This window comes from Prosopis cineraria, unplaced genomic scaffold (genome assembly GCF_029017545.1).
Source record: "Prosopis cineraria cultivar Desert tree isolate PC_DT_omini unplaced genomic scaffold, ASM2901754v1 PC3, whole genome shotgun sequence".
NCBI classification, from domain to species: domain Eukaryota; kingdom Viridiplantae; phylum Streptophyta; class Magnoliopsida; order Fabales; family Fabaceae; genus Prosopis; species Prosopis cineraria.
Genome location: NW_026555334.1, coordinates 4,756,398 through 4,775,238, shown reverse-complemented (window position 1 = coordinate 4,775,238; position 18,841 = coordinate 4,756,398). Strand labels below are relative to the sequence as shown.

Here is an 18,841-nt window from a genome sequence, read left to right as displayed (position 1 = left end):
TATCTTTTTTTTTTAATCAACTTCATTTCTTAACTCAAATTCAACATAGTAGAAGGTTAAGACTTAAGATTCTTCTTTCTGGTTTTAAAAAAAAGAGAAGGGTAAGATTCTTCTTAATTAGTGTATATAAAAAAATATTCTTCTTAATTATTTAAGAAAATTTAAAAAATGAGTATGCCAAAATTAGAAAAATTGAGAATAAAAAATTAAAATTATATTAAGTAAATCCAAGAGTTTAATAAAAATTCTGATAATTCTGTCTAATAAAATAAATTCCTATTAAAATCTTATTTGATATAAATTTTTTTTAAAAAACAATACAATTATCAATTCCTATAATTTTTAGTCTATTTAATTTTTTCAGTATTTTTAATCTTTATAATTTTGAAAAGTTTGGATGACATTTGTTACTTAAGAGTTTCATAGTTTTTAATGATTTTTTTTTCCACAAGAATTGAAAATATTAAAAAATACTACATAAACTAAAAATAAAATTTAATCAAACTGTAAAGCTTGATAATTATTTTTTTTTCTTTTTTTAATGCTATTTAATACAGAGAAGTTAACTAGTTAAGTATGAATTTATAAGTTTAAATTAATGAATAAATTTTATTAGTTGGAGTAATCAATTTTATTATTTGAATAATTAACTTTGGACCTAAACGAAATTCTTTTCAAAATTAAATTCTAACCCCCGATAAACCCATTCTCGTCGACGACAAGCTTCCCATACTCTGTCGGACGCCGTTCACCGTTCTCAGCCCTGCGTGGTTGTTCTTGTACACGCAGTGAAGAAGGTTCGAACCCTAGGTCTTTTTCTACTCCCCAAATCTGCTGAGATTGATTCGTTCAATCTGGTTTTGAATCTAGATTTGCATTTGTTCTCCACGTCATCTGTTCCCTGCGTGGCTGTTCTTGCTTTGTTTTTAAAATTTTCCTTTTAATTTGGCTTTCAATCTGGTCGTGTAATCGTTGAATATTGACGCCTTTGAATTTGTGAATAATGGAAAAATTGGACTTTCTGAAGTCTTAACTTTTGAAGTGAGTTTGATACTTCCATTTTTTTTTAATAATTAGTAGCTACATGGAAAAATTATTGAAATGCTTGTGTCTGAGGAAATGTGTTTCTTACTCGTGCAATATAACATGTCATAGCGGTATTTTATGGTGATACTGAAGAGTGACGATGGCATACCTAGCGAACTGTTCTCAAGTCTGGACTGATAGTTTGCTTGCTAGTCCTTATTTGTTAAACTAGTTCCATTCTTTTTTCTTCGAAGTGCTTTTTCAGACATGAGTTGCTAGGGTATGCAAGAATTAAAGACAAATACTGTGCAGTTAAATTCTGTAAAGTTATTCCTTTTTTATTGTGAATGATTACAATCCTAATATGGACGTAGTGGTTGGTTGCTGCAATGGTGCAAGTTACCGTAGCTTCCATGTTTAGTCAACTTTCAGACATGTCTTGGTATGACCTTTTATATAGTAATTGAATGAATCATTTTACAGGTTGAGTCTTTTTTTGCCCCTATTCTTGATGCATTATATACTTGAAAAATACAATAAAAAAGCACAAGCCTCTTAAGTTAAATTAGGTGGCTGTTTGTATGTAGCAAAAAGTGGCCTTGGCAGGGGCTGGGTTGGGCAACCCCAGCCACAATAATTCATGGCCGCCAAGCAGTTGGCCCATTTTGACACCTTAGTTTTTCATGTGTATGTAATGTTATGTTCTGGCAAGCGATGTAGATTTGAGGAAAGTTTCTAAGTGACTTTGTGCCAGTATAGATTACATGCTCCCTACATATTTTTATGAACATGATATCTGGAGATGGGTTTTCATGTTAAATTGGTGATTTAGATATGTTGTAATATTTTGAATTTTTTTGGCAGTGCAATTGTCTTCAACGTGATGTCCTTGAGAATTCTTCTTATACTTTTAGTGGCTTACAAGACTTTCTCTAATAGTTACCTTTCAGAGTTTCAATTTTGATAGGAATTATAACAAGAAGCACTGGAACTTTCTATTATCTTGATGTTTTTGCTGGTCTCACTTCCACTTCCTCTCATGAATCTTCATGACTCACTGAGATTAAAACCTTTTGGCTTGGATGAAATCTTTATTTGGATGACAGGATTTGGACTTTTGAATTCTTTGTGGTCTATTCTTTCTTACAGTTCATTATTTGTTTGGATGACATGATTTTAAGAACCCTTTTAAGATGCAGAGTTCCATCTAAGATGACGTTTTTCATTTGGACTGTAAGATGCTTTTTTATCCATGAAAAGGTCCATCCTCCTAATAATTTCATGTTTTGTAGATACCTCAATGATATTCACTATTGTTCTTTCACTTGCTCTATTAGTTAGATATTGTTATGGATTTCTCTTGTTTGTATGCATAAGGATACAACAACAAACAACAAAAAGCATTATTTCACTAGGTGGGTTCGGCTACATGAATTGCATGATACCATTGTGTTTCATCATCAAGCAAGTTTTTGAAAATATTGTTAACCAAGAGGTCTCGTTCAGTGACTTTCATGAGTATTTTTTTTTGGTCTTCCTCTATCTCTCTTTATAAGACTCAAGACTATCTGTTTTACTCTCCTCACCATTGCTTTCCATGGCCTTCTCTATACATGTTCAAACCATCTCAACAATTTTCTACCATCTTCCCCTGAATGGATGCCACATCTACTTTTTCTTGTATATACTGATTGTGGATTTTATCTTCTCGTGTATGACTATACATCTATCTCAATATTCTCTTCTTTGCTATTCCAGCTTTATGCTCTTGTTGTCCATCTAAAATCTAACATTCACTGCCATATAACATGGCTAGTCTTATAGCAGTGCGATAAAACTTTCCTTTAAGCTTATTAGGTACCTTCTGATCACAAATAACTCATATATCCTTTCTCTATTTAACTCACTTTATCTTGTATCCTATGTGCAATATCCCTATCAATTTCACCATCATTTTGAATAATTGCTCCCAAGTATCTAAACTTTTCCCCTTGTGAATGTGGCTTGATTGTAATGAAGAGATTACTTTGTGATTAATGTTTTTTAGGTCACTTAACTTGAAGGAGCAGTAAATGCATGCTTATCTTCCTCCGCTGGCATGGCCTTGAGAAATTTTAAATTTTCCAAGCTGAAGAAACGAAGTTTTCCATAATAAGGAGAGAGTCTAGGATTTTCAAGCTCTCTGTCTCTGAGCCAGTATCATAACCTTAAAATAATTATCCTTACCTGGCTATACTGGTAATTTTTTTTTTGGGGAACTAGTTAGCTTTACAACTGCTGCAATATGTAAGCTAATGTTTATCCAATCCCATTCTTGCACTCAGCAAAAAGTCTGACTTATTCTTGGAGAATTTATTTTGATTGGTTTCTTTCTTTCTTGGGCAAAGATTTACTGCTTTTATGTGTTTGGCATTTTCTTTGTTAGGTTGCTAAATGTTGATTTGGAGAGTACAATGACCCAGCCAACGGTGATACTTGCAACAGCAAGTTATGATCACACTATTCGTTTTTGGGAGGCCAAAAGTGGCCGGTGCTATCGAACTATCCAATATCCAGATTCGGTTTGACATAATCCTAGCCTTCTTCCACTTAGAAGCATGTGAATTTTTGTGTTATTTGGGCAAATTACAATTTTGGCAAAATTACACTTGAAGGTTTGTCATATGATTGAGCATGTAAATAGAAACCTTATACTGAATTAGATAGTGCCTGATAATGAGGCTTAAAGATGAATTTTCTTCTGAAGTGCATAAATTTGATCTTTGCAATTTTTTGGGCTTCATAATTCATTAATAAATAAAACAATATTGCTGGACTAATCTCATGGCTCTTTAGATTATGAACAGATCTACTCATTCTGTTTTCAATTTAATAGTAATTTGGAAGTGAAATTGGGAGATCAATTATACCTCAAGTGGAAAAGTTTAGATATTTGGGAGCCATTATTCAAAATGATGGCGAAATCAGTGGAGATATTTCACATAGAATTCAAGCTGGGTGGTTTAATTGGAGAAAAGCTAAAGGAGTTATTTGTGACCGTAAGGTGCCTAATAAACTTAAAGGAAAGTTTTATTGCACTGCTATCAGACCGGCAATGTTATATAGTGGTGAATGTTGGGCTCTAACGGGACAGCAAGAGCATAAAGTTGGAGTAGCAGAGATGAGAATGTTACGATGGATGTGCGGACATACACGTAAAGATAAAATTCGAAATGAGCACATACGCGAAAAAGTGAGGGTGGCACCTTTTGAGGAAAAAAATGGTAGAAAATCGGTTGAGATGGTTTGGGCATGTACAAAGAAGACCAAGGGAGGCACCAGTGAGAAGAGTGGAACATATAACTTTGAGTCCGATTAAGAGAGGTAGAGGAAGGCCTAAAAGAACACTCTTGGAAGTTGTTGAACGCGATCTCTTAATTAATAATATTCTAAAAGTTTGATAAATGATAGAGCACAATGGCGTCTTGCAATCCATGTAGCCGACCCCACCTAGTGGGATAAAGGCTTGTTGTTTTTGTTTTTTTTTTGTTGGTGGGTTGATAACTCCCATGTTTAACATTGTGATGCTAATTGTACCTGAAACTTTATTTGGACTGAATAATGCTTGTATTTTATTGATAGGAACCCGATACATATATAGACAGGGGCAGGAGAGAGTGAATCTAATTAAATCCCTAAACACTCTCCTAAAATTTCTAATAATATAAATCTAATTAATGACTCTGAAACAGAAAGTTACAAGATGAGAAGAGAAAAAAAGGAAAATTGGGTTTGAGGTATTACTGGGCCTAGGGCCCAATAATGAGTTATGTATCCAACACTCCCCCTCAAACTAGTGAGTAGATGTTTATCATTCCCAACTTGCCTCTGAATGCTTCAAACTTTTCTTGGGTCAATGGTTTGGTTATCACATCTGCAATTTGCTGTCCTGAAGGGATGTAGGATAGATCGATAGTTTTTGTATCTAATTTTTCCTTGATAAAATGCCGATCGATCTCTATTTGTTTGGTGCGATCATGATGCATCGGATTGTTGGCAATCTTGATTGCAAACATGTTATCACACTATGCTTTAATGGGTCCAACCATGTCAGTCTTGAGCTCCTTTAGAAGTCTAACAATCCACATTCCTTCACAAGTTCCTAGAGCAAGAGCCCTATATTCAGACTCGGCAGAGGTTCTGGAAACTGCTGGTTGCTTCTTGCTTCTCTAGGTCACCAAGTTGCCCCACACATAAGAACAATAGCCAGTAATAGATCTTATATCTATTTTTGACCCAGCCCAGTCAGCATCTGTGAACAATTCTATGCCTCTAATATCACCTTTTGCAAAGAACAGTTCTAGTCTTGGAGTCTTTTTCAGATACCTGAGTATCTTGTAAACTGCAGTTAAATGTTCCTTCTAAGGACAGCTTGAGAACTGGCTAACTACGCTCATTGGAAAGCAAATGTTAGGTCTAGTATGAGATAAATAGATCAACTTGCTCACTAGCCTCTGATATCTTTCTTTATTTACTGCTGTCCCATCAGATCTGATTGTTAATTTTTGGTGCAGTTCCATGGGAGTGTTTGCAGGTCTTGCTCCTAACATCCTCGTTTCCTTCAACAAATCTAGAGTATATTTTCGTTGGGACACACTAATCCCCTTATGCATTCGTGCCACTTCCATGCCTAAGAAATATCTCAAAGGTCCAAGATCTTTGATCTCAAGTTCAGTTGCCAAGTTGTTCTTTAGTTTGACAATTTTCCCGTCATCATTTCTTGTCAAAACTATATTATCAACATACACAATGAGAGCCGTCATTTTTTCATCACAATGTTTAACAAATAGAGTGTCATCTAATTGGCACTGTTTGTATCCTTAAGTTTTAATAACTTGAGTAAATTTTTCCAGCCACGCCCTCGGTGATTGTTTCAAGCCATATAGAGACTTGATCAACTTGCAAACCTTGTGAGAATTATGAGAATCTCGTAATCCTAATGGAATTTCCACATAAACTTCTTCCTCAAGATCACTATTTAGGAATGCATTTTTGACATCGAGTTGATGGAAAGGCCAATCTAGATTTGCAGCGAGAGACAACAGAACTTTTACAGAGTTAAGCTTAGAAATAGGCGCAAAAGTTTCCTGGTAATCAATCCCATAAGTTTGAGTAAAGCCTCTTGCACCTAATCGAGCCTTATATTTGTTTACACTCCCATCAGGATTGTACTTTATTGTGAAAACCCACTTACTACTTACGATTGACTTCCCTTTAGGTAACTCGGTGATTTCCTATGTCTAGTTTTTATGTAGAGCCCTCAATTCTTCTTCAGTGGCCTCCTTCCATTTGGGATCTATGATTGCTTCCTCAAAGTTCTTTAGAATATTTTCATTTTCGACATTAGTTACAAAAGCCTTCAAATGAGGAGATAAACTTTTGTATGAAATATATTTGGCAATAGGATATCTGGTACAATTCCTCTTTCCTTTTCTCAAAGCAATTGGCCAATGTAAGTCCTCAAGGCTTTCCTCAAGTGCAGATTCATGGTTTTGCATTGGTGTGGAAATGGGGTCTTGTATACTCTGGTGCTGTTCAATAGCACTACTAGGTTCTTCCACCCGAGTCTCAGTATCAGGCAGCATATTAAGGGGCTCAAAAGGATTCACATCTTGGAAGTGGGATTTGCTAGAGGAATTTTTGGAATTTGGAGATATTGTTTCAATGGGGTCAAACTGGTTTAAAGGCTCAGAGGTGGAATCATTGTGAGTAGAGGAGATATTTGTAGATAGATCTGGTAATATGTGGTGTTCATGCGGTTGTCCAGATAAGGTAGGCAATTTGTTATGATGATCATTCTCAGGTAAACAAATTGACCATTCATTTTCATTTGTCCCTTTCTCCCCTTGAATGGGTGTTTGTTAAAAAAGGGTTGATTTTCAACAAATTTGACATTCATGATAACATAAACACGATTGGTAACAGGTGAATAACATTTATACACTTTTTGAGTAAAGGAGTATCCCAAGAAGACACACTTGATGGCATGAGAATTTAGCTTCCCCCCAACCTCACTGTACACAAATGTTGTGCACCCAAAGACCCATTTTGGTATGGTTGTTGTGAGATGGGAGTTAGGATAGATCTCGAGAACTTTGTGAAGAGGGGTTTGAAAGTTGAGTTTTAGAGGGTAAACGATTAATCAAGTAGGTAGATGTAAGGATAGCATCCTCCCAAAATTTATTTGGGACATTACTACGAATCATAAGAGCACGATCAACCTCAAGCAAATGTCTATTTTTTCTTTCAGAGACACCATTCTGTTGGGGAGAATAGGCACAAGATGTCTGATGGTGTATGCCATGTTTTTCTAGACTAGATAGGTTTGAAAATTGGAGTTTAAATATTCTCTTCTGTTAGCACTTTGGAGAATTTTTATTGATGTTTGAAGCTGATTTTGAATAAAAGCATGAAAATTTTTGAAGATTGTGAAAACTTCAGATTTTTCTTTCATTAGAAAAACCTATGTTACCCGAGTATGATCATCGATAAAAGTTACAAACCATCTAAACTTAGAATTGGTTTCAAATTTTGATGGACCTCACATACCACTATGGATCAGGGAAAAAGGGTGAGTAGGATTATACTCATTTGAAGAAAAAGAGGTTCGAACTTGTTTTGCGAAGTTGCAAGTATCACACAATGGAAATCAGAAATAACTTATTATTAACATCAGGAAATAGAAATTTCATATATTGAGGACTCAGATGGCCTAACCTAGAGTGCCACAAAACAAAATCTGCACTGGTCATAGTAGAAAAAACAGCACAAGAATTATTTGATGAAGATCCATGGATATAGTAAAGCCCATTCCACTCCTTAGCATTGTCAATCATCTTCCCCAAGGCCAAATCTCGAAATCCACAGCCCTTGTCAAAATAACCATGCAATTCATTTGAATCACAATATGACTCACAGATAACAAACTAAACTTAATAGTCGGAACAAACAAAACATTCTTCAAAATAATATGTTTAGAGATAACAACAGTTCTAGAACCCATGACTTTGGCATATACACCATTAACTACCTCAACAAATTTATGCTCAGAATTTTTAGAAAAATCAGAGAATAATTCCCTGAATCTTGTTATGTGGTCTGTTGCACTAGAATCCACTACCCAAATATTTTTAGATATGACTGTCCCATTTAGAGCTTTGGCAAGAGTAGTACCTGATTGAGCTAAGGTCACAGAAGGGGTTTTTGCCTCACATACATTACCAGCAGTGGAAGAAGCATGTCTTTCTAATACTTTTCGGAGAACTGACAAATCCTCGGCACTCAATGATCCACTTTGTGAGTCTGCAGCAGTCACTATAAACCTCCACTTCACTTTTGGGCTTATGTTTAAAGTTTGAGGGCGTGCCATGTAACTTCCACCACTCATCCTTGATATGACCACCTTTATTGTAGCGATCACACCACTTTCCTGATTTCTTTCCCTTCATTTCTCCTCGGGCAGCAAGAGCAAAAGCATTTTTTGGAAGAGAAGTTGGGATAGTGGGACTTTGAGTTAGTACTTTTCTACTTTCCTCACATCTTATCATATTAAACGTTTCCTCCAGCATGATTGGGAAGAGGCTTCATGCTCATGATTCTGCCTCTAATATCTTCATACGAATCATTGAGGCCCAACAAAAAATCATAGCATCTATCTCTATCAACTAATTTTTTATAATAAAGTCCCTCCCTGTGGCTTGACCACTCATGGATTTCATAGAGATCAATTTGTTGCCAAAATTTCTTTAGGGAAGTATAATATTGAGTTACAGATTTTTCATTCTGAAGAAGGCTTCTAAGGGAACGTTTTACTTGAAAAATGGCAGCTATATTTTCACAAACAGCATAAGTATTCCTGGCTGACTCCCAAATCTCCTTGGCAGTGGTTGCAAGTTGGTAATTTTCGCTTACCTCTATTGTCAAAGAATTCACGAGCCAAGCCATCACCATCTTGTTTTTAGCAACCCAAATTTTATATTGGATGTCATCGAGTAAAGGAGGAGGAGGAACACCTGTAAGATACTTCTCCTTATTTCTCCCTCATACAACCGTTAAAACATTTTGAGACCATTAAAGGTAATTATTTCCATTCAGCCGGTGCATGATCATGATCTGGGTAAAGCTCTCGGATGTTGGGTAATCATGCCAGTTGACCCTCTTTCTCCACTCGACCTAGTTGCACTTGTCATGCTCTCCGACCCATCATTACCAATTGAGCTTTTCTGGCTTCCGTCACTAGTTTGATACACTTGTGGTGGTCGGTTCATGAGAGCTTGAACGAACGACATCAAACCAAAGGAAGAAGAAGAGAAGGAGGACGACACGAGAGCCGAGAGGATCGAGAATGCTGCTCGGATACTGTGAAACTTTATTTGGATTGAATAATGCTTGTATTTTATTGATAGGAACCCAATACATATATAGATAAGGGTAGGAGAGAGTGAATCTAATTAAATCCCTTAACACTCTCTTAAAATCTCTAATAATATAAATCTAATTAATGACTTTGAAACAGAACGTTGCAAGATGAGAAGAGAAAAAAGGAAAATTAGGTCTGAGATATTATTGGGTCTAGGGCCCAATAATGAGTTATATATCCAACAGTACCTTTTGCATGAATAGTTATTGAACTAGTGAGGATGCTATTCAATGATTGATCAAACTTTCTTTCTCTGCAACACAAGCAAATTTTCATTTATAGTGCAGTTTTGATGGCTCTTTGAAAAGCTGTTTGACATTCATCTTTGTCATAATGCAAAAAAAATCTTGACAAACCATATTTGCAAATACTAGGAACCAGGAATATTGTTTGAGTCAAGAGTTAGATGGAAGGAAGAAGGTGTGTTGCAAATTTTTACAATATTGTCATAACTTTTGCTTGTATCAAGTTAATTTTCAACAATAGTTAATAAACAAAATCAGGAAAAAAAAGAATACTCCCTCCGTTCAAAAATATAAGGCATTTTTAACCGAATCTCACTCCTTAACAAAGTAGTTACCTACTTTCAAACTAACCTTATTTTTTCATATTTACCCCTACTAAACACCTATAATAAAGTCACTATCAATAGGGATACTTTTGAAAAAGACAATGATTACACCTCGAAAGACTAAAAATATCTTACATTTTTTAATATCCAACTCTTCAAAAAATGCCTTACATTTTTGGACGGAGGGAGTATGTATCATTCTCTTCAAGAAAATGAATAAATTAAATGTTGAATCACATAAACTTTTATTTTTAGTGTTAAATCATGATATAAAAAATTATCCATTTTTGCGTATTCTTATTGTCAAATGGTTGTTACCTGTGAAGTGTCAATGCCTAAAAAACAAATATTCTGTCTCGTATGTGTCTGACAAACATATAAAATTCATGACTACTTTGAATCGCACTTAAATAACTGCATTTTCTATTCTGTTGCGGTGTTCTTATTCTCTTATGTCATGGGATAATGAAACTTTTAGTCCCTCATGGTTGCCTCAATTACTAATCTGATTCCTTAAATTTAATTTTTATTGATTTGATCCTTTATGTTTGTCTCAGTTATTGACTTAGCCTTTGATATTTAAAGAGGAGGTAACACTATTAAAATCTACTTATATGGATAACAGAATATTGATGGCAGCCATGTAGATTAATAAAAAAAAAAGTAACTATTTAGGTACTCAAATTTTAAAAAACAAAAGAAGAAAACGCATTGTAAAAGACTAGACTAATAAAAATTCAATTGATTTGAAGGCTAATTTGTTCTCATTTAGCTATACATACATGCCAAATCATCATAATATTATGCACATTAAATTAATTTGAGAGTCAATTTATGTTTTGAAAATTAAGGGACCAACATGATTCAAGAAAACGTAATGGAGCAAATCGATAAAAATTAAACTTCGGGGACTAAATATAATTGAGGGAAAAGAGACTAAAAGTTCATTATTTCTTATGTCTTGTTTCCATGTTGATATAATACTTTTAGATCATTTCTGCTTTATGAAGATGAATTATATCTGATGCTTTTGAGATCCACATATAGCTACTAACTTTTCCTGATCTGATTTGTGTAGCAAGTCAATCGGCTAGAAATAACCCCAGACAAACGTTACCTGGCTGCAGCTGGTAATCCTCACATACGATTATTTGATGTAAACTCAAATAGCACTCAACCAGTATGTCTTTCTACTAGTACAATCACTTTAGAATCAACATTCTTTCTGGTTCCTGAGCATTCTGTTCCCAATTGTGTGGTAGGTGATGAGCTATGATTCACATACCAACAATGTAATGGCAGTGGGGTTCCAATGCGATGGAAATTGGATGTATTCAGGTTCGGAGGATGGCACAGTTAAGATTTGGGATTTAAGGTGAAGCTTATGTATTCCAATATGTATTATTCTGAAGTATCAGTTCATGCCCTTAAAATCTGCTAGTAAAATGCTTAAGTTGATGAAAAATTCAGGGCACCAGGTTGTCAGAGGGAGTATGAAAGTCGTGCAGCAGTGAATACTGTTGTGCTACATCCAAATCAGGTTATGTTTAACTGTCTTCCTAGGGCAATTAGAGGTGTTTCTGGCATATAATTATATTATTGACAACGGAAATATTGACGAGAGACATAAAGTGATAATTACCATGTGAATTGTCATGATAGCTTTGGCTAAAACGATCTTTCTCCATATTGTCTATTAGCTTTTTATTATTTTTTCTTCATCTATCTAATTTACTTTCCATTTTAATAAGGCTTAATACCTGCTATTTCAATATTGATTAATTCTTGCAGCAGCTCACTATAAGTGTAGTTTGGCGGCTCTTCCTTGCAAAATATTGAGCTGCAAATAATGGAGATTCATATTACTATAAAATAGTTGGACTGTCATTTGAACACAATGGGAGTTTTGGATAAGCATAATCTAATAAATGCTAAAATAATTTTCTATTAGCTTTTTGGAGTGGATGTCTTTGATAAAAAATATGATATAAAAGGCTATTGCATGTCTCTAGATTTAACAGCATCCTTTGAGCTGCCTTAAGACGGTGAAATCAACATTTATTAGAATGTTTGATGCTCATACTTGGCGTGCTATGCAATTGATTGTGACCAGTGCATGAAGCTTATGCACTTCAAAAAGGAGCCGTGTCCATGTCCAATATATGTTGGACACTTGTAGTAGACATAGACACTCGAGATATTGTGGTGTTGCTCTGTTTCTGTCAGTTTTGAGTCCATGTCCATACGAATGTCTGTGCTTCCTGGGTATGCAATAGCATAGTTATACTGTACTCATGCTTCTTTATTATTGCTTTTCTGCCAACTTTTATGTCTTGAATGTTTTCCTGTCATTATGGACTCTTTGTTTTATCTTTCTTTAGTTACACTTTCATTAGATCGCATTTCTCAGTTCCTCACTTTGCAATTATCATTTATTTGGCATTTGATCTGGCAGACTGAACTGATATCTGGTGACCAAAATGGTAATATTCGTGTATGGGATTTGACTGCAAACTCATGCAGCTGTGAACTGGTATGACTTCTTTTGCTGAAAGTTTCATCTTGTAGAATGTTTGATCTATTCTTTGTTATCATATAGCTGGAATGAAAGAATATGTTAATACTAAACCTTTTGGCTTTATAAATGTGAATGTTGCAGGCATATGATGCTGTCACTTAGACCTCATATCTATTATAATATTGATTCAATTATGTTGCTCCAACAGCATATCTTTTTGTATTAGATTATAGTTATACTCCTTGGTGAAAAGTCATATAACAATCTCTTTATGATTAGGTATATTGTCTTTAGTGCATTCTGATGTACCTTCTCTCATTCCATAATACATGAATGAAACAATTATCATCAACGTCCTGGTGAAATGTAGGTCCCAGAGGTGGATACAGCTGTACGCTCTTTAACAGTTATGTGGGATGGAAGCTTGGTTGTTGCGGCAAATAATCATGGGACGTGTTATGTGTGGCGTCTTTTGCGAGGAACCCAGGTTGTCCCCTCATAAATATTGAAGCTATCCACTTAGCCTTGTCTTGAGCTCAACTCATTTTTCCTTGTGGAGTTTCGTGCAGACAATGACAAACTTTGAGCCACTTCATAAGCTGCAAGCACACGGGGGCTACATTCTCAAATGTCTCCTTTCACCTGAGTTCTGTGAACCCCACAGGTTTTACAGATTAATATCTTGATGGGTTCTCTTTTTCTTCCTTACGAAACCTGTCAGATTAAGGCCTGGGAATCTTTGTGATTGATTGACCACTTGTCATAAATCAATAAGGAACCTTTACAAAGAATTACAAAATAAAAAGAAAAACAAATATAACATACTTTCTTGCCAATCTAATTACTAAAATATTATGAGAATCTTTTGGTCATCAATTAGATTCGGGGTCTAATAAATGATCTACATATTCTGTTCCGAAAGAGGGGGAAAATAGGATCTTCATATGATAGTAGGGAATAAAATTGTACATCAGTGTGCTAGCAAAAAGTATTTGTGTTGGAATGGTGATAGTTTTGAAAATGAAAGCAAGGGATTACTGATTAAAAGTATTTGTTCAATGATTGCTAGTATATTAAACTTCAATTTTTTTGAGACATTATCTCCCCTTTCTTTAGGACAGGCTTGAGATTGTATAATTGCTTATCTTAGTTTCTTTTTGATAGATATTATGTGAGTTTCTTTTTCTTCTTATAATGGGTTTCTATGCCCAAGGCTTTGGAGTTCATTATTATGAAAGGGGCATGATCTCTTTCATCGTTCTCATGAAGTTAAACATCATCAACATTGCATTTACACTCTTGCCATGACACCCTTCCTCACATCTTGAATCATTTTCCTCGTTCTTGAATATAATAAGCTTTGTATGGCCATGCTGTCTGCAAGCATAGTTGTTCTATTGTGTATCTTCCCCTCTTTGTATTATCTTAAATTTAAAATAATAAAATGCGAGCTTGTAATTTTCCATACTAAGAAACATAAAACATTCACAAGTGCACTTGCCTGCTTAGTTTCCTTAAAATTCAGGCAGGGGACTAGATCACCTCCCTGAGCTTGATTGCAGCACCTTCATTGGTATGCCTTTGACTGTTACACGTTCCTATTGAAGTTTTTGGCTGGCTTTATTTTTTACTAGGTATTTGGCTACTGCATCTTCTGATCATACTGTCAAGATATGGAATGTCGATGGTTTCACACTAGAGAAGACTCTAATAGGTAGTTCATGAAGCCTTTTGCGCATCTACTGCGTCTCACGTTTTCTCAGAAGCATTTTAATTGCCTTTACCGACTTGTGCATCCCAGGTCACCAGCGCTGGGTGTGGGATTGTGTCTTCTCTGTGGACGGTGCCTACCTAATTACAGGTACATGGTAAATTTCGAATGGTGGAAACCAGTGATTATGTGGCTTCAATAAGTTGCCTAAATTGAATACTGAGATCAACAAGAAATATTGCTTGGGGCTACTTATAGCTTGTCCAGTTGCACTTAGGCTCAAAATCAGTCTGCCCTCCTGTGGTTTAAATTCTAACGTGTGGTAATTAACACTGTTTGTGGTCTGGGCTAAAATATCATTTTGTTTAAGTATCAATTAACAACCCTATGGTACTTTTCATTTAATTCTATAAATATTAATGGGGAAATGACATTAAAGGACCACAAGATTGAATTGAACTTGAATAAAGACTAAAAAATTTGGAAATCCAAAATAAAGATCAAAAGTTCTTTAGTGAATTGTTATAAAAGTTTACCTCTCATTCCATGATACGCAATTCAAAAGTTCTTTAGTGAATTGTTGTAAAAGTTTACCTCTCATTCCATGATATGCAATTCACAAAGAAAAAATTTAGAAGTGAGATGCACTAATTTGTAAACGAAATTTTTTTCAAATATATCATTACTTGAAAATCGATTTCCTTCACAAATTAACAAATCTTAATTGTAAATTCATGTTTTGAGGGTGTCAGACAAGGGTATGAGAGTAGGAAATAACTGGAAGTGGTGACATGTTTGATAAGTTTCTTCTTCACAAGTTAGTGAATTTGACTTGCCAATTTTTGTTTTGATGGTTGCAAATAATGGATTGAGAGTAAAAAATTTTTAAATCAATTTGTGGAAGAATATTTGATCCTTATTTTGGATTTCCAAATCTTTTGGCCCTTATTTAAGTTTAATTCAATGTTTTGGTCCTTCAATGTCATCCTTCCATATTAAAATCATGAACATTTTCATTGTTAAATGTTTGGTTCATGTATGTGTTGAACATTTTCACAATATTACAATGGTATTGCTAGGATTAAGTGGATAGTTTGACTTCAAAACATTATTTTCGTGCATGTACTAGTTTTAGAAGACTGAAACAACACATATTTTCATCAATGAGACTGTTTATCAATTTGACTTTAGGTTAAGGTTTATTTTTAACTCTGAACTTTTTTCCAAAGAGCGCTAGACACCTTGTATTGATGAGTGAGACAATTTTCTTTTTGAATCATTTTTTTGATGAGCAAAAAAATCCTTTCTGTTAGTCACCCAATAACTTTGTTGTTTTTTGTTGATGTGGCATGTGCAATGGGTCCATGCACAATGACAAGTTGGATTATGACTATGTTTTTAGATGCTAGTTTGCCTGTAAATTCTTTTTTTAGGAGCATCGAGCACCCTGAAATCTTTTTAAAATAAAATTTAATAAATATTATAAAAATATTAAATATTTAATCATTTAGATATTATTATTTATAAATATTCATTCAAAATTTATAAATTATTTTTTGAATATTAACAGTGCAAATTAGTTTTTCAGAAATTATTAGATGACTTGTAATTTTTAATATATCAATCATATTTTTAATATTGATTAAGTTCCTTAAACATTTTAGGGTCTTTTTTGTAATTTATTGGTCAACTAATGGTCTTCCTTTAAAATATTACATCATCCAAATTTAATATCTTGATATTTTGCAACTTTGTATTAAAAATAGAGGGAATGAACCTCCAAATTAACAGAGAGATTTTTTATTTTATCTCTCCATTATTCTCTTGTTGAGTAGCTCTTTTTGTAGCGCATTAATGAGATTGGCAATATCTTGTAATTAAGCATTTCTGTTGACATGTTGGTCCTGTTTTCTCATGTATATGATTTTATTTCTAACACTATAGCTTATAGAGGCAGAGAGTATTGAATTTGGGTGGGGCAATATTTTGAACCAAGACCATTAGTTGGTTAAAAGAAATTACAGAGAATGATTTAAATTATTTAGGGAACTTGATCAATATTAGAAGTATGATTGATATAAAAACTTATAAGTCATCTCCTATAAATTTTTGAAAAATTAGTTTAAGTTGTTAATATTTAAAAAATAATTTATAAATGTTGGATGAATATTTATTGATAATAATATTTGATATTTGATATGTTAATATTTTAACTATTTTTAAATTTTATTTTAACAAGATTTTAGGGTATATAGTACTTTTGGAAAAAAAAGTTCAGGGCTAAATTAACATTAAAGAACATGTTCAAAGTCTTACTTGTCATTGCACATGGGCTCCATGCATATACCACATTGTCAAAAAATGACAGTTAATGGGTGACTACAGAGGGGGTTTTTTGCTTCTTGAAAAAATGATTTAGGAGTTGCCCCACTTATTGATACAAAATGCCCAGGCTCTTTGAAAAAAAGTGCAGGGGTGAAAATAAATTTTAACTCTTTACCTTTCACTTGATTGCTTTTATTAAAATCATTAGTTAGGTGATAACGAAGCAAACAATAGTAGAGCTAAATGAGATATTTTAGAACAGATGTCGATAATTATAATTTTGCTTTGTTCTATATTTTATAAGCAAAAAAATTTAGGTGAGTTGAATCCCAGTGGCTTATCAAGGTCAGGGCATGCCTTTAGGCTCAATCAGTGTTTAGAGGTACTTACAGCAATAAGGTCCTCATATCGACAATGAGATTTGATCTCACAACCGTATAGATTATAGTTCAAATTTTTACTAACTGAACCAATATTTATTGATTATAACATCCTTTATATATTCTTGTTATTATTACTCCACAGTATATTTTTTATGATTTTTTAAAGAAAGGAGGCGAGCGCTGTTTCACATCCCACCTACCCACTATTTTAGCTTTTCCCTTTCATTTCATTTCATAACATTATTCCCAGTCAAAGATGTCCTGAATTGTTTCAAGCCAGCATTATCTTGTTATTGCAGCTTCATCTGATGCAACAGCAAGGCTTTGGTCTATGTCGACTGGTGAAGATATTAGGGTTTACCAAGGTCATCATAAAGCTACAATTTGTTGTGCTCTACATGATGGGGCTGAACCCACAGCATCCTGAAGTAAACATGTTCAGATCTGTCTGCTTTTCTTCTTTTTTTCGTTTTTTTTCCCCCAGAAAACCTTAGATGTATCTTGTCTGTGAATAAACAACCTGGTTTGTTCTTGGAAGGGGTTGGGTGGATGAGATGGGAAGGTGTTTCTATGGTGTTTACTTATTATTGGTCTACGGTTTTTGTATTAGCTGTCAATTTGATTGAGGTTTTGATTGTGTTGAATTGGAACTTTTGTTGTCAAATAAGGTAAATATATATTTTTTTTGGGCCAAAGAAATAAGGTAAATATACTGGTATAGTAATATGTCGTGTTCATTTTAAATTTTCCTGTAATTATTGCAGGGGGCCCGATTCTATATTCATGCAAATAAATTGATTTTTTTTTATTTGTTTAACCAACAAAGTAAATTGAAAGTTGATAGATGTTGAATTTGAATCTTCATTTAGTACTTAGTTTATAAAATCCTGTTGAAACGAGAAAGATGAAGAAAGAAATTTATTCACTCCCATTTTGTGATGTTCATTTATTTTAGGCTACGTTTGGTGTCATAGAATCTTGAAGTTGGAAATGGAATCATAATAGGAATTCTTATCAAATGATGTTTGGTATACAATAATCACAATTCTTTGGAATTCCAAAAAGCTAGAATTGGGTTCTATGTAGATACCCATGGAATTGGCTTGATTTTATAGACTTAATTTGTAATCCCACTCCTGCCAACATTGTCACTCCACCCTAACCCCTTTGCCCTCACCCGCTGGCATCCCTCTGCTACCATAGTGTCTTTTCCAGCAACGTTGATTGAGAATGCAGAGGGGATTTCCATGGAAAATTCAATGTAGTAGAAAATGGAGAGCATGGCTAAGATCCCGGAAGTGGCGTGGGACAAGACAATGGCAGGTCTGGTGTTGTCATGAGCTTCTTGGCTGGTGAGGATGAAGATTCAAGTACTGATAATGGAGTCGAAGCTGAACTAGATGAGGTCCCACCAGTTGATGCAGCGTTTTTTTGTTGTTCTTGATCTCCTTCTTAATCTCGTCAGTCTCGGTGGTGTCGTCAGATCTTCTCACCAAACGATCCTTGAATCTTATTGGTATCTGGGCAAGTGTCGTTTTCTAGCGGGTCTAGTGCCAGAAGGATTGCTTCGGTAGGAATCTTGCTTTCTCCATCTTCTCCAGTAGATTCTCTATGGCTGAAGAAGGAGGATCCTCCATGAAATTGGAAGCCATTATTATTGATTTTGAAGTTGTTTTGCAATAACTCAAGTGAAGATGTTGCGTGGCCAGCAATTCTAAAATTCTACAAGGGGTCAATCTATACAAACAATAATCTTTGGTGACAGTCCACAGCACTCCCTCTTTTCCTTAAACTCTTGTTCATCCATGGATTATTGCCTCTATACATGGTCGAGTTTCAACGTAATTGA

General features: G+C 34.4%; 1 protein-coding gene across 4 annotated transcripts; it reads left to right on the top strand.

Moving 5' to 3' along the window:
• Window positions 1-660: 660 nt before the first annotated feature.
• Window positions 661-17,736, top strand: LOC129305758 (target of rapamycin complex subunit LST8). 4 transcript variants are annotated; one of them, XM_054945809.1, is made up of 12 exons: window positions 661-797; window positions 3,074-3,264; window positions 3,452-3,587; window positions 11,134-11,235; window positions 11,318-11,430; window positions 11,526-11,595; window positions 12,511-12,588; window positions 12,944-13,060; window positions 13,143-13,237; window positions 14,208-14,287; window positions 14,375-14,434; window positions 17,292-17,736. In XM_054945809.1, the coding sequence occupies exons 3-12, from the start codon at window positions 3,480-3,482 to the stop codon at window positions 17,417-17,419; spliced, it is 951 nt and encodes a 316-aa protein (XP_054801784.1). In that variant the 5' UTR covers window positions 661-797; window positions 3,074-3,264; window positions 3,452-3,479; the 3' UTR covers window positions 17,420-17,736. The 4 variants fall into 4 exon arrangements, with proteins under 4 accessions (XP_054801784.1, XP_054801785.1, XP_054801786.1 ...); XM_054945811.1 differs by having other exon boundaries at window positions 692-810; XM_054945810.1 differs by lacking the exon at window positions 3,074-3,264 and having other exon boundaries at window positions 664-797.
• The last annotated feature ends 1,105 nt before the right edge of the window (window positions 17,737-18,841 follow it).